This window comes from Pecten maximus, chromosome 14, assembly GCF_902652985.1.
Source record: "Pecten maximus chromosome 14, xPecMax1.1, whole genome shotgun sequence".
Classification (NCBI taxonomy): Eukaryota; Metazoa; Mollusca; class Bivalvia; order Pectinida; family Pectinidae; genus Pecten; species Pecten maximus.
In genome coordinates this window covers 22,089,124-22,114,360 of record NC_047028.1, presented here as the reverse complement: position 1 = coordinate 22,114,360, position 25,237 = coordinate 22,089,124, and the positions used below count along the sequence as shown (strand labels likewise).

The window sequence follows — 25,237 nt, the reverse complement described above, 5'->3', positions numbered from 1 at the left end:
AATAACCAGGCTATTAAGAAGGCTACACAAATGTATACATTGCCCTTGTGTGGTACTTGCCATACACTAACTGAACCTGGCAGGCCGACTACCACAAGAACCCCTTTCATTTTGGACTCATAATGATACCTTCATCAAAGAGCCTTTTGTCAACTTTAATGCATTTTTTCGTGATGGATCTACACAATTAGCTTGCTTGTTTGGGCTCAAGAGGAAAAAATTAAGACGCCATGTATTCACCATTCTGTAAAAAGTTTGAGCGACATCACTTTATTGCTGGATTTTTAGATGGGGATTTATTTGGTGATAATAGATACAATGGAGGATGTGAGTATTTATACATCATATTGCATTAATGAATATATACATGTGCAGCTTTATTTCTTGTATTTGTAGCATAGCTATCTGATGTAAAAAAATATTCAAAATCACTATTTAATGCATATGCCATATAGTTAAAACTCAGAAAGTTCTAAAAAGTATTGTCTTGTTGGAAAGCACATTATAAATACGACAAAAAAAGAGGTCCTAAATGTTGAGGCCATTGCTATAGGGGCTAATTATATAAAGGAAGCATTTTTCTGATCCAATTTAGTTCAAACATTTTATTTTCATTAAATTTAGTGTTTAAAAATTCAAAATGTGTATATGCTATTTATTTCTTATGAAAATATTCAATTCTGCATAATTTTAAAAGAATTTATAATGGAATGCCATCTAATGCAAATTTTCACTGATGAATAAATCTTTTGAGCTATATATATTACATAAGATATTTCATGATCAAAATCTTGTTATAGTGGGTAAAATTACTGTATTTAAGATTTATTTTATTTACACTTTCAACTTTTCAAGTACATTCACCAAAGTTAAACATTTGTGTTTTGCTCAAATGAAATAACTTGATATACATGTTCTCATGGGAATCTGCTATTTATTATTTTTTACTGTTATTTTACTGTAAGTAGATGTGTCAGATCCTAATCCATTTTGAATAATCTAAAAAAAACTACAAGTACATATGCATTAAATAAATCTAAATCAAGAATTAAGTCCAGTATATTTGTGTACAAACCGGACATGAAGTAGATTTGTGGCATGTGTTTGTACATGATTAGTACATTTTTCAGTGACCTAATAACTTCAAAGCACATTATAAAGTATGTATTGGACAAGGTCCAAATTCTTTAAAGAAGCATAATATTGATGTTGTGTTATGTTATTATGTTGAAAATAAGTAGGAAAGTCTTTAAGGTACAGATACATACTGAATAGAATATAATTCTAATATACAATTGATTACCAGTTATAGTATCAATAATATCTTTTTAAGTTTGACAACTTAATAAGTTTGTAGAAGTCAGTGTTGGATTTGATATACCTGTATAATGACACATAAAGGGAATGTCAGTCTGTATCAGATCTTTTTTGACCTGTGGGGCATTAGCCTTTGCAGGGATCTGATAAAGTGTGATATTGTGTATATATAGGTAACATATATGCAGTGTTAAATGCATGGGTTGTTGATTGTAATATGATACTTAATGGACTTTTAAAACACAGGGCCCTGGTTTTTGCACCAGTTGTAATAGTAAATAACCTTGAGTGAAACACAGGACCCTTGTAAGTGTTTGAATATCTATAAAACTTCTTGAGTTTATGTCCTGCATCATGGAAAATAAAAAGTATTAATTGTTGTATACACTGGTGATTGAATTGTGTTCCATGGTTTATTTGAAACAGGGAAGCTTGGTGAAGTAAAGATAATATTCTCATTCCCAAATTACTAGATGGTTCATTAAATTATTGTAAGTGTACTGTTTATCTTTTGCAATGAACATGTTTATAAGTGTGTGTAGGTGCTATATATTGGGACCTAACTACCATGTACCTATGTAAATTTTTAGCCCATCATATATATTTGTAAGCTTATCAATTGCATGCCCAATCCAAGGTACAGCTATCTGTTTATAATCAATTCTTATAAGCGCTATTTCTCAGAAAGTAACAGATATAACTTTCTCAAACTTTGCATGAAGGCCTAGATTTGTAACATTATTATTTGGGTCACAAATTTGAAGGAAAATATGGTCACCTGGAGGCCATCATGGATTTACGATCAAAGGTTTCTTTGACTTTTTCTCAGAGAGTATTGATCATATCTCCATTTCTTAAATTTTGCATGAAAGTTTCCTTCAGAACTTGGTTGAGCAACATTACGTAATTTGACTTTTATATCCAGATACTAGATATTATAGTTATCAGACACCCATCTTGGATTTCATAGTGAATCTTCGTTATCAGCTCACTATATTCTCAAAACATTGTGGACAATAGGTTTTGTATGTTTCACAAAATGATAATAATCTTAAAGTCATTTATAAGATAGTAGTACTTAAAAACAGCTTTTTTCATGCAATGTCTAGATCTGAACTGAAAATTTGTTTGAAAGGAAAAGTGTACTTACAGAACCTGAAATTGACTGTAATTATCGTACAGACCCTACTTTTCTTTACAAAGGTTTAGTCATTACCATTGAATAACACTCACTTTCACAGTTAATTACTTCATTTCCCTGCATTTACTATATATAGCTAGCTATGAAGTGAAGTTTTCTAATTTTGTTGTGGTAAATCAATGATCACATATATACGTCAAAGACAAGTTTTTAAGGATGTTATCTGATTTAAGTATGCATCTATTCTTTTAAAGAACTCTAAGACCAGGAGTCATATTTGACCAGGAGTTATACTGTAGCTGGGAATGGTTGGAAGAGGGAAGGGGGATGGAGAGGATGGGGGTGATCAAAGCAGCCAAATCAAATGACCTTGTAATTGACCTCCATATGAGGTCACAGACTGAGGCAAATTTATTAAATCATCAAGTGATATGAAAACAGCAATGCCAGCTTTGTGGATCATAGCTACAGAGCTTTCAAATTGATGAAATGTTGTATGGGTCATATTTGACTCCTGAAGCTTGTGACTTGCCCAGTAATCAAAAACTTTTGATTTGCAGTGCATTAATATAAGTTTGTTCAGATCAATAACATTGATCTTTTTTCAGGTCATAGAGGTCAAATACTTGTATAAAATATTCAAATGAATTCTTCTGAATGACAAACAATTATATGTTTATTATATTTGGTGTGTAGCATGCTTGGGATAAAGTGCTATATTCTTATGCATGAATTGAATAACCTACGTTCAAGGCCTTTGAAAGGCCAAATGATTTCAGTTAAGTTTTTAGATGACTCTAAAATACCAAGAGGCCAAACATTATACTGGTACATGCACAGTCTTGTTTTTTACAGGGTTACATCTGCTTCTCATTTCAACAACAAAAACAGCCAGGTTCAAACAGAAAATATTTACCTTGTTCTTTTCATTAAAAAAATATATATAGGAAATTAGTAAGTGGTTTTGAATTAATTCAATTTGTCATCAAGTTCATTACAATTAGCCGTTTTAATTTGACTGGCCAGACAATTGTACAGTGATCATTTTCTAATCATAAGATTAATATAAGAGATTACAGTGTTATGTTAACGTAATAACCCGGGACTGAAAGTATTGGGTATAATACGATAGGTAGAATCTAATTTTTAAAAAATGAATATTAAAAAAAAATCTAAATACATGTAGGTATCTTGAAGTCTGCAGGAGGTATGTTTAACATAATATAAATATTATATCGATGATAATTCAAAGTGGACAAAAGAATGGTGTTTATGACTGTACATATACAGGAAAGACTGTACCAGAAATACTATCATTTATTGCCGGTACGGGAATAGCCAGGTCAATAATATACAAAGATATGGTATTATATACTGGTAATTCATGAATGTGGACCCTTTGTGCCGAGTCACTATACAATCGGGTCGCATAGACAATTACCCACCCTGGTAGTCTGACAGCACCCAGATAAAATAAAGATTACATTTGAAACCTTGTCCAATCACAAACCTACATTGTTTAATGACAATTTCATATGTAATGATTAGCATGGGAGTGCTAACTGAGGAAGCCAGAAATGTGGGTGTTCCATGCTAAATATAATTTACTGGTCCGGTATTATTATATACTACATTGTATATTGGTCAAGGGTTTTTCTCAGATGACATTTTCATTAATGGGCCCCCATTTCTATCTGAAATCGTCTTATAGTGATGCATAATTCTATTTCAGTTCACCCAGAAAATGCATTGATCAAATATCTTCCCAAAACAATGCAAAAAGGCTTGGTCTTTAATTACACAATACCTGGCAGTACATGTATTACTATATTTTCCATATGAAAATCATCATTCATGATCATGATAGGACAAAGTTAGAAAATTTCTGTGATCATTGAAGTTGCTTGCCTATGTTTCCTCTGACCCTAACACCAGACTATGGACATTTGGCAAGGGGCCACAACACAATGTCAAAAAAGCATGAAATTCTCCTCAACCGTTTGGTGTTGCTTAGTTTTGGTGACAAAATAAAACCACTCTGATCTATCTCCTACTTAACCACTTGTTTGGTCCTAAATCAGTGATCTGATCGTGATCTGTTCCATCAATACCTAGAATTTCAGATAGTACCCGGTAGGTCTCTTCGGAGTAGTTCATATTACAAGTATTACCTGTAGTGTCATTCAAATGTATATTGATGTATCGTGTACAGCTGGTTCCGATAAATGCCATTTGGTCATCCACAGTATAAGATATAACATTTTTTTAAGTTTTGTTTAGAAAATTATGCAAATCTCCATAAAATAAGGACAAATGTCTGAATTTATGGTATAAAATCAGATTGATTAATACAAAAAGTGAAACAATTTTTAAAATATCATTGAAACCTGTCTTTACTGATCAGGTTTCACTGTATAACCATTTTCAGACTTGTGTCTGATGGTATCAATCAATCTACTTCACACTGTCATATCCGACACATTGACTTGGTCACATAATGTCGGTAAAGTCAGGTTTCACTGTATAACCATTTTCAAACTTGTGTCTGATGGTATCAATCAATCTACTTCACACTGTCATATCCGACACATTGACTTGGTCACATAATGTCGGTAAAGTCAGGTTTCACTGTATAACCATTTTCAAACTTGTGTCTGACGGTATCAATCAATCTACTTCACACTGTCATATCCGACACATTGACTTGGTCACATAATGTCGGTAAAATCAGGTTTCACTGTATAACAATTTTCAGACTTGTGTCTGATGGTAAACCAATCTACTTCAAGTGTACAAATTCTGCATGTCTACCTGTATCCTGTCATGCTTATAGACAACAAAGAAACAGCACTATGAATAATTAACTGGGCTGCAGAAAACTTTGTTTGTTCTGACAAGCTACCTTATAAAACATGATACATCTGTAAAGTTTGTACCAAATATCCTACAGGTCAGATGTTGTTTATCAATAATATCTTGTGTCCAGTCAGAAAGCGGTCACTGTTCTGTATAAACTATATATACACTATCCAAATATTTACTCTGTAGAATGTAAATATCAGTAATCTCCGTGTAAAGTGTATATTAAAGATAGAATATAGAACTGTAAATAGAACTTCATTTATTTTAACGAAGACAAATTTTGAATTTGAAATTTAAAAATTACACAAAAATAAAATAAAAAAGGAAATGTTTAATACATTGTAGATAATTTATTGTTTTATAATTATGAACATTTAAGCTATAGTATATATTTTTTTTCTATATATAAGTACTTGTACATGAAATAAGGGTTCTAATCTTTTTAAGGCAAATCACTGTCACACAATGCTATTTCCATATACAGTATAAGATGATTACTAATATATAAATGTTTTTACATTATCAGTACATTTTTTTGTAATTATGTATTTGTAAATCATGTATTTGTGGAAATGCACATACAAGTGTACATGTATTTGATGGAGTATTATATTTATTTTGCGCATAACTCAAGACTGCATGCCAACACAAAATCTGTGATTCATAGCCAGAGGTTGGGTTTATCACAGAATGATACATTAGTAATTCTGCTGAATAACAATACTTATTACAAGGTATGACTTAATTCTGGTTAAGTGTTCAAAATCGGAAGTGATTCCAACAGACAGAATAAGTTCAAACAACAAAGATTAAAGGTTTAGTCATACAGATGGAATGAGTTCAGACAACTGAGATTGAAGGTTAGTCTTACAGATCAAGACAACATGACTAAAATTTGGCTTGGCTTAAAAGGAATTTTTGTTTAGGGATAAACCCGAAGTGATTATACAGTAGAGCTGTATGTGGGCACTAGGTGATTAGACACAGGCTCTCCAGCCATGTTGGTTTATTACTCTAACAGTCTGTTCAGTATCCCAGCTACATGACGCAGTCCCACAAAGTTTAGTAAACCTGAATGAACGAATATCTTTGTTAATCCAACTGCTTGAATTAAACATGAAAGATAGTGGGAAAACGAAATATGATTCAGAAAACATTTTTAAACATCTTGCCAAATCCAATTTTGAATGACTAGAACAGTGTTTCAGTCCTCATTCACACTGTAATTACACATACCCTGAGAATGTGTTCGCAAACTTTTTTTATAGATCTTGGCACTTAGTTTGGAAAGTAAAATTGGCACGTACTGACAGGTATTGGTATATAAAATTTGTTTATACACCTACATTTTGCCAGGTAAGACATAACAGTTTTAAGTGTTGTCGAAGGATTGCCACTTAACTATATACTCTAGAATTCAGGTTGTTTTAGTGTATGTGGCATTGCCATAATAAACACATATTTAATTGTCTGGATTGAAGTATCATGTCAAAATCAATTTCTTAAATTTTGATTCTTATGTGGACTTTTTTACCACAGGGACGACCATTTTTGTTCTGTTAAGACTGGAGACAATAGAAACATATAACATCTGCATCTACTACACAAACTGGTCCAATCTTCGAGCTCTGATTACTCTAAACTTGCAGAGAATATATAAAATACCAAACCCAAATGGTTGTAAAATCTTGGCATGGCCCTCGATATAAAGGGGAAGTCCCCTCCCCTTCCAACCATCCTTAATGAATATGAAAAGTAAATTATTATTTAGATATGCAATGCTTTTGGTATTGTGTTTATGAATTTAAATGTACGAATGTAGTTTCATTACAATTTTTTTTTTATTCAAGCTCTTGATGTCCCCCACCTCATATAGCATAAATAACTAAACATAAGATAATAATAATGTTTTTTATGAATTTACCATCTTTTTGTGAAATTTCTCAAAAATTCTTTTCACAATTTTTAGCTATATATAATTACATTTTAGGTAAAATGGAACAGTTTTTGCAAAAAAATATATAGGCATATATATATATGAGGCTCTATACAGCCTCAGAATTGAGAAAAATTCTATAATTACTCAGTTTTGGATGTTTACCGTATGTTTCGATTATCATAGTAGTCACTTCGTAATTACACATTTATTTTTACCTGACAGGTAGGAGATTTCATATTTATGGTCATAAGTTGGTAATTACTTATTTATTTTATTTGTATACAGGTAGGAACATGAAGACCAAGAAGCTAGGACAGTACCGTCTCAGTCCTAATGAAGAGGCCCAACTCGTCAAGGAGGAGACGGAGAGACGCCGTAAACTACGACTCGTACAGGTGAGATAAAACTATCATACCAAAATACTGTAAACGTACATATTTTAGCGGTAATTTTATTTTAGCGCTTTTCGCGCTGGAAGCCTAACCAGTAAACCTCTTTACATAATTATCCCACTTAGTAGTTTCGAATTTTACACAGGTAAACTTGAGATGCTCATCATAAATCATGAAACTGTCTTGAGCATTATATTACAGAGTTAGTAGTGAAGTTGTCCTTTTGAAGCATAGAAAATAATAAAAAGGATGTCACTTATATTTAAGAAGTTAATTCGACCACTGGCGCTTTATCTGAAGAGGACCCCATCCCCCATTTATAAAATGCCTTGTGCAATACCGCTAAGATACATGTATATGAACCTAACAGTATTTGGGTAGGATGAAATCAACATTCTCTCAATTCAGACTAAAAGTGTAACAAAGCAACTCATTTAAGATAATTACTATTTAACAAGTTATAAACAAGGGATAATAACCGCAACATACTTGAGCGTTGCCGATAACTATTTAACATGTTTTTTTATGTTTAATTTCATGCTTTTATATTGGTTCTGTAGGTCCGAGAACAAGCAAAACAAAATGCTGCCAAAGTCCGCCAGGCTGTCAGACATGAGAAAAACCGACAGGTTCACAAGCTTGCTGTTGAGCTGCAGGTATGTTTTGTATTTGGTTTGACAATGCAATCCAATTAGCAGCAATTCACTGTCACAATAAATGACTCAGAAGTTAATGAATGGCCATTGGGCCTCTTGTTTATTCAGAGAAGTGACATAAGTAACTGTTTTTACTTACAGAATCAGTTGGAGAAAGAAAAGGAAGAGAAGGTGCGCCAACTGGAGGCCCAGTATGAGAACTGTTTACACAGTATAGGTCAAGGTCAACAGGAAGCTGGGGAACAGGTAGGTGTCCAAGGGATTGGAAATAGGAAAAGAGTCTGGGGTGGGAGAACAGGTAGGTGTCCAGGGATTGGAAATAGGAAAAGTGTCTGGGGTAGGGGAACAGGTAGGTGTCCAGGGATAGGAAATAGGAAAAGTGTCTGGGGTAGGGGAACAGGTAGGTGTCCAGGGATAGGAAATAGGAAAAGTGTCTGGGGTAGGGGAACAGGTAGGTGTCCAGGGATAGGAAATAGGAAAAGTGTCTGGGGTAGGGGAACAGGTAGGTGTCCGAGAATAGGAAATAGGAAAAGTGTCTGGGGTAGGGGAACAGGTAGGTGTCCAGGGATAGGAAATAGGAAAAGTGTCAGGGATGGAGGTACAGGTAGGTGTCCAGGAATCAGAAATAGGAAAAGTGTCTGTGGTAGGGGAGCAGGAAGGTGTTCGGGGATTGGAAATAGGAAAAGTGTCTGGGGTCAGGGAAAAGGTAGGTGTCCAGAAATCGGAAATAGGAAAAGTGTTATGGGTAGGGGAACAGGTTGGTGTTTGGGGATTGGAAATAGGAAAAGTGTCTGGGGTAGGAGAACAGGAAGGTGTCCAGAAATCGGAAAAAGGAAAAGTGTCTGGGGTAGGGAAACAGGTAGGTGTCCAGAAATCAGAAATAGGAAAAGTGTCTGGGGTAGGGGAGCAGGAAGGTGTCCGGGGATTGGAAATAGGAAAAGTGTCGGGGTGGGGGTACAGGTAGGTGTCCTGGGATTGGAAATAGGAAAAGTGTCTGTGGTAGGGGAGCAGGAAGGTGTCCGAGGATTGGAAATAGGAAAAGTGTCGGGGTGGGGGTATAGGTAGGTGTCCTGGAATTGGAAATAGTAAAAGTGTCTGTGGTAGGGGAGCAGGAAGGTGTCCGAGGATTGGAAATAGGAAAAGTGTCTTGGGTTTGGGGAACAGGTAGTTGTCCATAAATCGGAAATAGGAAAAGTGTCTGGGGTAGGGGAACAGGAAGATGTCCAGAAATCAGAATTAGGAAAAGTGTCTGAGGTAGGGGAGCAGGAAGGTGTTCGAGGATTGGAAATAGGAAAAGTGTCTGGGGTAGGGGAACAGGTAGGTGTCCAGGAATTGGAAACAGGAAAAGTGTCTGTGGTAGGGGAGCAGGAAGGTGTCCGAGGATTGGAAATAGGAAAAGTGTCTTGGGTTTGGGGAACAGGTAGTTGTCCATAAACTACTTGGTAACACATGTTATGTGTGTTACTTACTTTTGTTGTATGTTACTAGTTTGTGTTGTGTCTGTTACTAGGTGGATCAAACTGAGGAGCGCCACATGGTGAGACAACTCGACAACAAGAGAGCAGAATCCAGAGGAAAGGCGGCCATGGAGAAGGCGAGGCGGGATAAAATCTATCAGGAATATGAAGAAAACAAGATCATAGCAGCTAGGTAAGGCTTTGATTCTGATTCAGAAATTATTATAATTTTTATGTGTGACCCCAAAAAATGTGAAGTATGTTATCAATACAGGACAATAAATAAAATTTCATTATCACTTGTCTGCCATATTCCACACCATTAGCCTCCAGTTGAAATAAAGCTTTCCAATTCAAAAGAATCGGTCATACAATCTTCAGTGGACAAGGTAAAGATTTTAAGAAGACTTGCATTTATTTATCAGGCAAGTAGTTGCCCAAAATTCACATCTTGCCCTTTGGTCATTGGACCTGGTATTTTTTCTTTCTCTACATTAGTAATTATCATATCGTCCTAATACCTTATTTGTTTTATAGGAAGTCTGCCCTGGAAATAGAGAAAGAAAGGGCATGCAAGGTAGCTGCCTTACCTACTCCACCGCCTGATCCTGTCCTAAACCTGGGCGTCCCAAAGAGTACGTGTTTTAATGTTACAATAGTCATTTATTGTAAATTCTCTCACAAGGGGATGCTGGGTCATAATTTCACTTATAAACAAAAACAAAACAAAACAAGCAAACAAATAAAAATTAACAAAAATCAAAAACAAAAAAACTACGAAAAATTTCCAGTTATAAATAAAACATAATTTTAAGTTTTTAACAAACTTATTTAATTATGGAGATTAAAGATGAAAAAGGGCTGAGAAGTTCTGTGTTATAGCATGTTTCTGTGTGAGTTTTTGTGTGTTCAGTCATACTATTAAATAAAATTGAGATGTTTATATTTGATAACTGATTGTATCCTCAGAGTTGTCAGTGAAGATGACAGATGCCAACGCCTTCTCCACCACACACTACCATTTACTGGAGGACTACGCTGTGGACAAGGCCGGTCCTATTGAGCAGGTCGGGGTCGTCATACACTGTAGAACACTACTCTAGAACTAATACTACTGTAATCCAAGCTAACTGTTGTAAAACATTTAAGGTACCTAACTAATAGGTACTTCAGTATCTTGGTTTAAATGAAATATTGATCAACAGCACCAATATTTAAATTTAAAAAGTAAATGACTACAAATAATAAAAAATCTGAAATGAAATATTGAGCTGAATATTTCATGTTGATTTCCATCTATTCTTTTATATAACAGGTAAATATAATGATATTGAGTATGATCATTTTATGCCAGGTATTTCTCTCATATCTCGCCATGTTGGATAGAGTTTGCCCATGTAAGATAGCTATGTAAGATAAATCTATCTTACATAGCATTTCACGCGCGCGGATTAATCTGCGTTCAAGGGGGACAACTCTCACAACGTCGTCTGCTTGTGTTCACATCCGACAGTCCTTATCGTCGGTGTCGGTTTTGAAACGTTGGACTTAACTATAAAAATACATACATTCTTAGATAAATATATATCATATCAGCAGTAAATCAATAGGGCTACACGGTTAAACGATTAGACGTTTCATCTGAGCGAACATATAACTCTGTTACTGTAACAAACAGACTACGCCTACAGGCCTGTTGTAACAGTTAACAGTATTACAGACTGGCCTACCCGACAGATTTGTCATTTGTCATTAAAAACATGTAAACACACACAATCACCTGGCAATGACAGGAAGTAAAATAAAAGCCATACATAAAAAAAAAGAAAAAAGAAAATGTCAAACGTCACAACCTATGAAACGGTTCCGTTTGCGTCAGCCGCTGAGGGGCCCTGGAATTTGTTTACTCTACTGTACTGTCACTGTTAGGCCTACTCAGTAACCTGTGTATTTGGAAGTTGGGAATTGGCTCTTAAATGAACGAACATTCGGTAAAAATGACACCCCTCGATGTTCATATAAAAATATTTATTTTAATTGTAACTCAGAGTCTATATTTGTGTAGAGTAACCATGAAAACTAACTGCCATCCTAGCCTTTCAATATGATCATCGTTAGCCTATCGACTGACCTACCTTCGTCATTCCATCAAGACAACCGGTTAAACACATATAATCCTATGTCACAGAAAAGATCGAATACTCGTATAGAGTCACTGTTCGCTGGTTCACACACGAAGTTGCCAAAATCACAGTGAATTTAAAATTACCAGCCACGAAACATCGCCGCGTCATGGCGATCGAGATCGACATCACTCTCAATATCCTTGAACTATGAATGGAATTCCAATGACAGTCGTGACGTCATGCTGCAGTGACGTAGTATTTTATAAAAAAAAAATGACTTGACATTTTAAAGTACAGTGTGTCCTGTGAAATGATTAAATATGTCGAGGTGCAAATCAAATTATATGTGAAGTTGGAAAACTCATTTCAGCGTTGGCTTTCAGTATTGTTGATAGAACTTCTTTTTCTCGGATGTTGACAATTTGATCACGGCCACGTAAAAGTCGGTCAAGTTACGGTAATTTTTATCGGCGAATTGTTCATTCGTTCATCACTTAACCACAAAATGAATGAAATTTGTGTGCAAACATAGTTTGTCAAAATAGGGTATGATCTTTCAGAATATCACAAGTATATTTAGTAAAAACGTCAAATAAAGAAATTAAAAAATTGAAGAAAATGGATGGCTGAGGGACACTTTCGCCAGAAATTCGGTAATGATATGAGAGAAAAAGACTCTTTCATTATGTGTGTATGTAGGATAGGGATATTCCACCCTCGGGATCACAAAATGTGGTAAAACCCTCGGCAAGCCTCGGGTTTCACCACATTTTGTGACCCCTCGGGTGGAATATCCCTATCCTACATATACACATATGAAAGAGTCTTATAATCTTTCCTCGTTATTACTGGATAGACAAGATCCATAAAATTGTATAAAAAAGTTAAGGTTCTTACTGTAGATAATATAGAACTAAAGGCTCTTCATACTAACACTCTGGCCATATATTGTAGGAGGATGCTAGACGGGCAGCAGAGGAGGAAGAGATCAGGATGAAGGAACAGGATCAGGATTTGGTGCGTCTACATCACGATCGTCTGGCTCGCGCCAGGGTACGCCACAACAAAGCACTGGAGGCAGAACTCCTTAGTCATGTAAGTATAAATCTCGTCACTGATCATGTGATTGGTGACATAGTCTTGTGTTGATATTTTGTCCAATCACATGATTCCTCTGTATAAACATTTACCTGTAAGTGAGATAAATACCTGTATATAATTTTTTTTAATTCCTCTGTATAAACATTTACCTGGTTAGTGTGATAAATACCTGTATATAATGATTTAACTCCTCTGTATAAACATTTACCTGTTAGTGTGATAAATACCTGTATATAATGATTTTATACCAGTCCTGTAGCTTCTGCTTCTTTCTCTAAAGAAGGAGACATGCTGGTCTAGTAGTAGGACACAGGGCTACGTGACTGAAGGGTCACTAGTTCAAATCCCGCTCAGGCGCTGTGTTGTATCTTTGAACAAGATACTTTCCTCCATGTGTCCCAGTGCCATGAGTCGACTCTGTAAATGAGTATGTGGTAGGGCAGGGCAAGAAACGTCATGTGTAAGCTGTTGGTGTCGAAATGGCAGCTCCGGCTGTACTGCTCCCCAGGGAGTTGAGAAAGACATTGGCTGGTTGCTAAAGACCCGATAACCACAGATAATTTGTTTTGAGAAGGCTATGTGGCTGTGATATAGCATTATACAATTTATAACACTCCAGATTATCATTATTATTATAAATTAATTATTAAGGTGGACAGGATGTTTCAGCATGCAGTACCATTTGGTTTGTTTTTTGTTTAACGTCCTATTAACAGCCAGGGTCATTTAAGGACGTGTCAGGTTTTTGAGGTGGAGGAAAGCCGGAGTACCTGGAGAAAAACCACCGGCCTACGGTCAGTACCTGGCAGCTGCCCCACGTAGGTTTCGAACTCGCAACCCAGTGGTGGAGGGCTAGTGATAAAGTGTCGGTACACTTTAAGCACTTGACCACCGCGGCCCCCATGCAGTACCAATAATACTTAATAAAGATACTAAATATTATTGATAACATACTATATTTGCATTTTGTTTTATTTTTCCGGCGGACAGGACTACAACAACATCCTGATGGATCTGAGTGACCTACAGAGAGCTGACCGTGAGCGGCGTCAGAAAGTGGTGGCTAATATCCCTGTAAGTCTGGGGTGACCCAACTGTTTATCACCTACCATATCTGTCTTTAAATAATCCCCCTCTACTCGTGTAAAAATTTAATAAAGTTTGGGAAGGGGTTTATTTGCAGTTAAGTAACTATATTTCTTTCTTCGCAGTTTGCATCAGTACTGATGTGAGAATTGGTAATAATAATAATGTATTTTCTCTTTTAAGGGATCAAATTAACCTATCAAAGGATTTTAAATCGTCTTGATATTCACAACTTTATGGTAAAGCAACACTGCTACTTTTGTGTGTTGAAGTGTATGAGGTATCTGTTGTACAGTAATGTTACAGGTGTGCAATACCTAGTCATTAGTTGCTGACTCATCTACCAGGTAGATGGAGTTTCCTAAAGAGTGTTAGTGTTGCCAGAGACCCTTAAATGAATTTTTCACCCACAAAACAGGTGCTGGTGTTTGTACCCTCAATGTTCCAGGAATGTCTTATTTAAAGCATTATAATTGGGGTACAAAATTCTGAAAAAAAAGCTTGCTGAAAAAAGTTGAGTCCCAAATCTGGTATCCAGTTAGAACGCTGACTGGACAAAACATCATTTATCCCTGTTTAAATCCTAATCGTGGTATACAGAATTGCTGGGTGGTAACTGACTGAGGATATTTATTATATACAGAAACAAGTGTTTGAACCACCTTACTGTCGTATGGAGGACAAGGAAGATAAACAGAAAAACATGGAGGAGGCATTTGAGGACATGTACATGGCAGAAACTAGTAAGTGTAGAGTATAGGGAGTGTTGAAGATATCTTTAACCAAATTAATGGGTATTATCGCCCTGATTGATGGGTATCACTACCTCTGTTAATGGATTTTGTTGGCCTCATTAATGGATAGCATTATCTGGGTAAACAGATATCATTGCCCCATTAATAGATATCTTTACTCCATTAACAGATAACATCATCCCATTAACAGATATCATTACACCGTTAATATATATCATTACCCTATTAACAGATATCATTACCCAATTAACAGATATCATTATCCCATTTACACATATCATTACCCAATAAACAGATAGCATTACCCCATTAACAGATATCATTGTCCCATTAACAGATATCATAACCCCATTAACAAATATCATTACTCAATTAACATGTATCATTAACCCATTAACAGAAATCATTGTCACATTAACAGAAATCATTGTCCCATTAACAGATATCATTATTCCATTAACAGAAACCATTGTCCCATTAACAGATATCTGTACTCTCTGTGTATGAGAAGTTACTATTACTCCTGTAAATCGTCGGGGCTTTTAAAATTACTCAAAGTCCTTTTCATGAAAAGAACATATTGGTAGTCCTTGTCTATAAACATTTTAGAACAACAGTAGTCGTTGACTATAAACATTTTAGTACAACAGAGTGTAAGTTTATGATTCCATTTCAGATTTTATGGGAGACCTAAGTCTGGCCCTGGACCCCCATCCTCCCCCAGAGACACCATCAGCTAGCGAATCCCTGGAGGTGTCTGCCCTGGATGAGCCACCTCTACCTGAACCCACACTAGGGTCCATGCCCTCTGTTCTCAAAGACATGACCAACACCCCAAGGATACCCAGTGAAAAAATACCAGCCAAAAAACCTGGTAATCCTGAATTCTGTTTTATAGTACTTCATGTACAAAAAAAATATGTTCTCTAGAGCTACTTTCATTTAGTTTGGTCCAAACGGTTTGACCGATAAGACCGTTTGCTGAATATGAAACAAGGACTGACTTAATGGTCTGGTGTTGCTTTCAGAAGAGCCTTCAAGTTAACAAACACTTTAAAGGCTTGTATTAACATATGCTAGTCCAACGATCATATCAGAGATATTTTTGAGAAAAAAATGACAAACTAGTTTTCTCCATATTAAAGGAAAAAGACACAAGGTTTTGTATTGATTGTAGCAAAAAAGTTGGTCACAAAATTAATACAATATGTTTATGTTTATGATATCAATAAGATTTGCCCATTGACTGAGGTGGGACATACACAAGTCATTTCTATTTAACATAAGATATGTGCTCCCTTGTATTCTGTTGTGATGTCTAACCAGGAATTACATTTCGTGTTCAGGAGTTTTTGGTGATCAGTCTAAATTTGATTGCAGAGAAAGTGCTACGGAAGTTGATGGACAAAATCAAGACTCAGCGTCAAGAGTGGGTGTCCAAGTCTGTAGGGGATATCCGTGATGTCGGACAGGATGGCCAACCCCCAATCACCAATGGCTACCAGGAAAACGGTACTGACAGAGGTATCAAAGCTGTCAATATGATACAGTATCTAGTCTGTACAGGCTGACTATAAATATATCATTAAAGAAATTGTAAACAGATATGTTGTGAAAAAATTGTTTGTACTGTGTCAAAAATATTACGCTGATTATGGGTAATCAGACAGAGTTTACAAATAATTTAGGATATGGTGTTAAGGTAGTAGCTATGTAGATATGTAGTGTTATATAAGTGACTATATGAGAGCTGTTACTTTTTCATATGCAGGCTAGTCTTTGTTTTGAATATAGTGTACACAGATAACAGTATACAGTAACAATGAAGTGTAATTTATGACACTGAATGCTATTTGACTATACTAACCTTGTGTGTCAATGTACCCAAAATAGGACTCAATATGTCGTTATATATTAGGTTTATCGCCCGACAATGCTACTATAAGTAAATGTCAACCCCTGGAATATGACCAAATATTAATATTGGATGTATTGACAGACTATGCCAATATCAGTAAATGTGTGCAAATAAAAAACTTATCAGCCTATGCTGGGACTAAAAACTAATGACCCCTCGCTTCTCTGAGTAGATAACCTATACATAGCTACCACTTGTCTAAAGGGAATTTCTGGATAACTTGAGCTAGTAAGGTGACATAATCATACTCTCTGCTCTTTTCATAATTATACATCATCTGTTAACTCACTGATAACATATTTGTTGTATTGCAGCACCTACTTTGTCTGAGTATTCCCTGTCAGACACAGATGTGTCTCACACAGAACATCCCAGGTCTGTGGTTCAGCCAGTCATCCATGGAATGAGGCACAAGAGAGGCCCTGCCCCTTACACACGAAGCCCTGACTACAATAAACAGAGACACGCCCCTTCCATGGGGGGTCCCAGAGGCCCCGCCCCCAGTAATAGGGCTCCTTTTCCTCAGTCACAAGAACCTACTGCTTTACTACATCCCATGGAAGTTGCTGCCAAACTCAGGCGTATTGATCCTTATGGACAGGTAACCTAGATCGTTTAGATATTCAGTTTCCTGGTACAGTCTGTAAAGAGACAGGTTTTTTAACATCTTTTGGTTTTTTTTCAATAGTTCATTGATGATGAATTTGGCTTATACTTATTTTCTAGAGTTGAACTGAAAATAGCATTTGAATAGACTCTCATATATATAATACGACCAGTATTAGATTTTATTTGTGACATTTCTGTGACTACACTCTGTCATCTTAATGAAACAAAAAACTGGTCTAAATTGAGTGAAAATTATACACTGAGGTGTTAAATTTATAAGCCTTAAATTGAAATCAAACTTGATCTGCATACAAATGCTTTGTTTTAAACCTTATCGGGGATGATCTTAGATAGTTTAAATAATTGAAGAAAATCTTTCAAAATTAAAAAGAAATAGCTTACTTAATTAAAAAATAATTTCAATTGTAATATCTTATTGAGGACTTGTTTTATACTCCTCACATTGTCATTACAACTGATGTTATCATGTTTTTGAAATAAAATACAAAATTTGATAAATAATGTTTTTACAGGATTCTGAGGAGGAAGTAAAGCCCCGTAAGCCATTGGAGGAGAGGACGGTGGCAGAGATATTGGAACAGCAGCGATCGCTCGAGTAAGTGTTTCTCTAGATAGATAGGAACATCAGTGATCACTCGAGTAAGTGTTTCTCTAGATAGATAGGGACATCAGCAATCACTCGAGTATGAGTTTCTCTAGACAGATAGGAACATCAGTGATCACTCGAGTATGAGTTTCTCTAGACAGATAGGAACATCAGTGATCACTCGAGTAAGTGTTTCTCTAGATAGATAGGAAACATCGGTGATCACTCGAGTAAGTGTTTCTCTAGATAGATAGGAACATCAGCGATCACTCGAGTAAGTGTTTCTCTAGACAGATAGGAAACATCGATGATCACTCGAGTAAGTGTTTCTCTAGATAGATAGGAACATCAGCGATCACTCGAGTAAGTGTTTCTCTAGATAGATAGGGACATCAGTGATCACTCGAGTAAGTGTTTCTCTAGATAGATAGGGACATCAGTGATCACTCGAGTAAGTGTTTCTCTAGATAGATAGGAACATCAGTGATCACTCGAGTAAGTGTTTCTCTAGATAGATAGGAACATCAGCGATCACTCGAGTAAGTGTTTCTCTAGATAGATAGGAACATCAGTGATCACTCGAGTAAGTGTTTCTCTAGATAGATAGGAACATCAGTGATCACTCGAGTAAGTGTTTCTCTAGATAGATAGGAACATCAGTGATCGCTCGAGTAAGTGTTTCTCTAGATAGATAGGAACATCAGTGATCACTCGAGTAAGTGTTTCTCTAGATAGATAGGAACATCAGTGATCACTCGAGTAAGTGTTTCTCTAGATAGATAGGAACATCGATGATCACTCGAGTAAGTGTTTCTCTAGATAGATAGGGACAGCAGCGATCGCTCGAGTAAGTGTTTCTCTAGATAGATAGGAACATCAGTGATCACTCGAGTATGTGTTTCTCTAGATAGATAGGGACATCAGCAATCACTCGAGTAAGTGTTTCTCTAGATAGATAGGGACAGCAGCGATCGCTCGAGTAAGTGTTTCTCTAGATAGATAGGAACATCAGTGATCACTCGAGTAAGTGTTTCTCTAGATAGATAGGAACATCAGTGATCACTCGAGTAAGTGTTTCTCTAGATAGATAGGAACATCAGCAATCACTCGAGTAAGTGTTTCTCTAGATAGATAGGAACATCAGTGATCACTCGAGTAAGTGTTTCTCTAGATAGATAGGAACATCAGTGATCACTCGAGTAAGTGTTTCTCTAGATAGATAGGAACAGCAGCGATCGCTCGATTAAGTGTTTCTCTAGATAGATAGGAACTTTAATCCCAAATCAAACAACCAACAAAAACTTCATATATGACCTTTCAGTTGTCTTACTTTAGATGAGAAATTCTATAAAGTTTGTAGCTAGACAGAATATTGATTTGTTCAATTAAAAAAGTCAATTTTTGATCTGGGATATATTTTTAAATGCTAATTGACTGAAGCTCAATGGTGCTGATGACACATTTCTTAGATGAAAAGTACAAAGATACGTCTAATGTTATTGTAGATAACAGGAATACAAAAACCATTAGATCATATGTCCCAACCTCTCTCACTTCTTAAGATTATTTACTAAAAACAGGAACTGTAACAGTTATATTGACAATCACTAAGTAGGCCTTTATTATTTAACTGAACAACCAAAGAGTTACACCTCCCTGTGATAAAATTTTCTATGATAAATATTCGAGACTGAATTTTCGAATTGTCTTCTTAGTTTGATAGAAAGGTTATGCAAAGTTCCTAGTCAAGGTCGTTATGTAGTGGTGTTGTTTTTCCAGTCCCATTTACAAATTAATGGAAACTGGTACAAAACTGATGTAAGTATATCGAAGATTGTGCCAGAAGTAGCTACCAGGTTCAAAATTTTCCAACTTTTTCATGCTCCTGCGTAGATATAGCTTCAGAAAGCCCAGCTAAGCTCATGATCATACATTCTTTGATAGTTAGGATTTTCAGTGCTGAATTGGTCATCAAATTACCAAGTGACCAGTTGGTAGTTCCAATTCAACCTTTTGATGATTTATTATCTCATTTTGTCTTTGTTTATTCATTGTTCAAGACAGTGTATTTAGTTAAGTCAGGGATAACTCTGGAGGGGGCCATGTGGTCAATTGCCCCATATTTTCCAAAATGGCCCATCAAAACTCACAAATTTCTTCAATTTTCTATGTTTTGGCCCATATGATTTCTGAAATCTTGTCAAAATGGCCCATGATTTTTGGGTCCATGGTGAACCCTGGTTAAGTATATCTTTTTAAATTAATTTTTTCAATCAATCCACAGAAAGAATTCAGAAAACACATTTAAATATTAGTCTTCATTCATAAAACTTCTTAAAAATTCTTTCTTGAGTTACAAGATTTTTACAGCCCTCCTTGTCACACCTGTACACTACAGTCTTTCCTTTTCAACTGGAGACTCCTGCAAAATTTAATAATGAAATGTACAAATGTACAAATGAGTGAAATATATGAACCCTGGTCCCGAGTTTTATCCAAATCTCCAGTATGCTACTGTTTGTATGACAAATATTTTGATGGAAAAAAATCCTTGTTAATAGACAATATTCATCTTTTCATTGCTTGAAACTGCTTCATTTTGGCAAAAAAAAAAATTCTTTTTAATTTCTATTTATTAAGCATATATCTCAATTATAGTTAAACATTTAGTAGATTTTTTACTTAGTATACTGCAAACCTATCATCCCATTATAGATCAGCTTTTGTGCCTACTTTTGCCTAAATGTTGAGTCATTGAAAGGTTTGTTTGACATCAGTTTTCTAGAGATTTCTCATATCTTTATCTTCGTCAATCCTATCCTAAACGGGGACAATAATTATTATAGAAAAAGTTTTACAAAATGGTCATTCTCTGATGTTGATAAGGGAACACATGGTTTTAGTTTCAAAAGAATCAAATCCTCAACTCATAAATTTCATCTAACAATCCGACTTTAACCCTTTCACCCCTACTGACCATATTGGACTTCAAATTATGAAAGAATGGCAGAGTCCACAAAAGTTTCTTAGGGTTGAAAGGGTTAAGCTAGATTTTTCTTGTTTTAGAGTCAAACTACGTTGTTAAATTTACTCTCTTCTTATTGGGTGAAAAATAGTTCCGTGTATACCGGGGTTAGTACAACTGTTTGTAATTACGGCAATGTACAGTATACCCATAACATTGTTAGTTTGAGAGAATGATACATTCAAGTTTTATTTAATTCTTGCAATTTCTTCTGTACAGTTTTGTAACTGAATTCTACATTACAATTTAGACAACACAAGTTTGTAATTAATAATCTAGCCATTCCACATCTTTTCTTTACACTGATTATTTTATTGTCACAAAATAATTACGAGCTATAGAAATTACATACTTATACATGTACTAATAAACTTTCTTTTTTATCTATTAGTTTATCATTTGTAGATTTTTTACTCACTGGAATCATAAACAGGAACTGATATCAGATTTAGATACGAAACCCCACTGCTGTAACAACAGTACTTTATATGGACACTTTAAAAATAAATTCCAATGATATATTTTGTATGAAATCAAACATGTACAGTTTATCTACCACTGGCAAGGAGAACATTCTGTGTGGAATTACAGAAACTAGTCTAAGAGTTAATTCATTTTAGATTTCTTTTACATGTATAATAAGTAGCAACTTTGAAATGTTTTAACCATTTTAAATAGCATCAAACACCATATTTGCTTTTCCCTGTGTTTAAGTGATTTAAATTGATCCTCTTTCTTTCCTTTTCATAGACAACAAAAGCGAGAACTTGAGGCGAAATTAGAAGCCCTAGATTCCTACCATAAGTCTATTCTGGAGCCTGATGCCTCTAAGTCTGCTGCACCAGTGATGCCCGACTTCCTCTTGAACGGTCATGGTCCCCCCTCTTCCTCATCATCTGTGAACTTTTCATCAGCTGGCCTTGTTGCTCATCTTGCCAATGACAAACCTATGTCTGGATTTTACGGAATTTCGGAACTTCCCACTCGTGTCACTAAAGAGCCTGCCTCTGTGAACGATTTAGAGAGACCAACAATTGTGTCTACATCAAAAGGTCAGAATGATCAGTTGAAGGGTCATTTAGGTGTAGCAGCTGACCTTCACCCTTCAAAAGGTCGAAATGGACTCAAGTCGGACCTTCACCCTCCACTTCCTATTGGTGCATATCTTTCGCCTGCTGCCAGACAACAGCAGACAAACATACTGAACTCATCACTGCCCCCCGCCCCTCACACTCTGTCAGGTGCTATGTTACCAGGGGAGGGGAAAGCCGATAGCCATTCAGACCAAATGAAAAAGATTAGGGAGTATCAAATGAATTTGTTAAAGAGGCACGAACACAGTAAAAAAATTCTCTCTGACACGAGAGCTGAGATAGAACAAAGACGGCAGGAGCTGCTGGAGAGATTCCCTCAGTTAGAACTGAAAACCTCCGAGAGTGACCGATCCGGGAGTCAAGTGAACAGTGATCCTAGTGTGTCTAATATTATGTCAGTTCTGTCTGGGTCGGGATCTCAACACATGACCAGCCGCCCTGAACCTGCGGGTAGTAAATCTCCGTCTAAATCTGCCGTCTCTGACTTATTGTCAAAGCTGGCCTCTCATCCTTACTATGCATCGAGACTGTCTCATGAAAACGGGAAATTTTTGGCCAGTAGTTTTCTAGGAAGAGACACACAACCAGAGAAAGGTGGGGCTATCCCAGGTTCAGAAGCAGTTAAGGGAACAAAGATGGACAGAGTAAGAAAGTCGCTGTCGTTTAATGATTCTCTGCAGGAATCACCGTTGACAGCCATGCAGCAGTTTCGAGACAGTGACATCGGTCGTAGTGATCTTGATGACACAGTTTTATCATCCTCCTCAACAGAACGAGGAAGTCCAGCCCTCCCGGGTCGAAGGTCAGGGTCTGAATCTGATTCTGACCTTCTGACAATGGCTAGAGGCCGCAACCAAGAGTTCGAGAAAAGGCAGGCCGATTTAAGGAAACAGTTGGACGATATTCAAAAACAAAAAGAGGAAATTCTACAACGGCATCAAACTGGACAAATTCAGTTGATGGCTGAACAGGAACGCTTGCGGAGCAAATTGTCTCGTGCGCAACGACAGATTAATCAGGAGAGTGATACATCACTCAATGTTTCTGGGAGAGGTAAGTGTTCTTTCTTCAAATAATGGTCAGCTCTGTATTTCTACAACCAACTATATTGATGTTACATGCTTGAATTAACTGGAAATGTGGTCAATATGAAGAGTAAATATTGTTTTACACTGAAATATTATTTTATTTATTTCATTGATGGGAATGTTTTTTTAAATAAAGAGGTCTTTGACACAGGTTTGACAATATTAAGAATTTCAGTTTAGATAAAAATATACTAATAGCTATAGCATGAATAATTAAAATGTCGTCAGTTGAAATGGATGGTGTTGAACCACAGGTACTTGCCTCGTCTCTCAATACACCCGATATACAATAATGATTATATATTTGATGTACTGACAGATGAGGTAGTAGCTATGGTTGAACTCATTGTTGATTATATTTCAGACGTAATAGTAAATATTCATGAAGATGAAGGTGATTATTTTGACCACTGTGTTGTTATTTTGTTACAGATACATCTCTGACCGGTGATACTACGGGGTTAGAAACATCCGACTTAAGTTCAGATAACTCGCCCCCTGGGAAGTATCCCTCGCCTCCAGAGAAACTCACCTCGGGACAGCCCCCTAGTCGTGGAGTTGTTCAGCTTGCAGCACATCGGCCACATGAACTCAGCACGATACATGTAAGTTATTAACTTTCCCTTGAAGTCAGCATCAAAAAATACTAGTTACAGCTTCACTGAGAATATGTATTTATAACAGAGATGAAAATGTTCAGCCGATTGGCTGATTTCAGCCTTTTAGAGAATATCAGTGTAATGTAAACTTGTAATTTTTCCCATTAAAAAGATTGAGTAATCTAATTTTCAGCCTTTTTACCCTTAGTCCATTTTCATCTCTGTTATAAGTTCAAACAATACTACTGCAACATACCTGGGTATAAAGTCCACACAAAGGGACAGAGAAAAGTGGTCTTTATAGGTAGGTACTGTGTTTACCATATACAGGTAGTCTTTTGGGAAGGTTTGACTGGTTGTGAGTGATTGTGATTATTGTGTCAGATATTACGACAGCATAGCTAAAACATATGTCAAAGATAAGTAGCTTGTTAAAATAAGACTGAAGATTTGGTACATCAGGTTCCATTTTCATCAATATTCCTAAACTTAAGGAGACTCCTTAATTGAAATTTTCCGTTATAGGAAAGTATTACAGAATGTAAGGAGAGTTCTTATAGATAACAAAGATTTTTTGCTTAGATTTAATGATGCTTTTCTATGGAAAATTTCAAATTAAGGAATTTCCTTATTAAATTAATGAACATTGATGCAACAGGGACCATTGTCTGTTACAGTAGTACTAGTACTAGGTACTGTAAATATGGAAATTTGTGCAAGAAGGGGATTTAAATTAAATACACGATGGTCATTCAGCCACAGAAATAACCCCCAAAGTTTACCTTTTGAAATCATGAAATTAAAACCATGCAGAAATAACCTTATTTACAGTAATTGCCTAAGGTAATTGACTTGTTACACTGATTTTTGCAGAACTAAATGGGATCATATTAATTTTGTTTATGTGAGGAGGTAAACTATCCAATAATATTGAATCTGTTATTCACAGGAGGTGGACACACCAGCCAGTACAAGGTATTCAGAAGCTCGCCTTTCTTCTGGACGCCCAAGTCTCACTTCTAGTGAGGCATCATCCACCGTAAAACGTTCAATAGACTTTGACAGACACACGATACCAGAGGAAGGGGAGCAAGCTCCAAGTCCAACAGATCGACGAATAGCTGACAATCAGGGCTACTACACTCCTCAGATAGATGAAGTGATGGCCAGAGCCCGAGAATTGGACAGCGGAATACTGGACAAGCTAAAACAACAGACCAATGATGTGTTTGCTACACTGGACTCCACAGAGGGGCGGAGACAAGGCGCTCACAGCCCCGCCCCAGGGGGCAGCTTTCACACCCTTTCTGTTGGCACTCTGTCACCATCCTCACTGTCTACAGGTATAACGACACACTTCAGTGGTTTTCTTTGTTGTTTCTGTTTATGAATGTTAAGTTCATAAATAAAGGCATTGCATGTCCAATACAGAATTTTTCAGTTATTGTGTTGAGGAAACTGTATT

The 25,237-nt window shown here is 36.2% G+C and overlaps 1 protein-coding gene across 1 annotated transcript in view; it reads left to right on the top strand.

Moving 5' to 3' along the window:
• The first annotated feature begins 182 nt into the window (after nucleotides 1-182).
• LOC117342981 overlaps nucleotides 183-25,237 on the top strand; it is a 47,339-nt gene continuing 22,284 nt past the window's right edge. Inside the window, 17 exon segments of the mRNA XM_033905312.1 lie at nucleotides 183-327; nucleotides 7,545-7,654; nucleotides 8,212-8,307; nucleotides 8,449-8,553; nucleotides 9,818-9,957; nucleotides 10,302-10,399; nucleotides 10,734-10,831; nucleotides 12,845-12,985; nucleotides 13,982-14,065; nucleotides 14,721-14,820; nucleotides 15,509-15,706; nucleotides 16,213-16,356; nucleotides 17,065-17,351; nucleotides 17,893-17,975; nucleotides 21,742-23,138; nucleotides 23,606-23,778; nucleotides 24,722-25,115. Coding sequence (XP_033761203.1) covers nucleotides 231-327; nucleotides 7,545-7,654; nucleotides 8,212-8,307; nucleotides 8,449-8,553; nucleotides 9,818-9,957; nucleotides 10,302-10,399; nucleotides 10,734-10,831; nucleotides 12,845-12,985; nucleotides 13,982-14,065; nucleotides 14,721-14,820; nucleotides 15,509-15,706; nucleotides 16,213-16,356; nucleotides 17,065-17,351; nucleotides 17,893-17,975; nucleotides 21,742-23,138; nucleotides 23,606-23,778; nucleotides 24,722-25,115 — 3,745 coding nt within the window. The 5' untranslated portion in view covers nucleotides 183-230.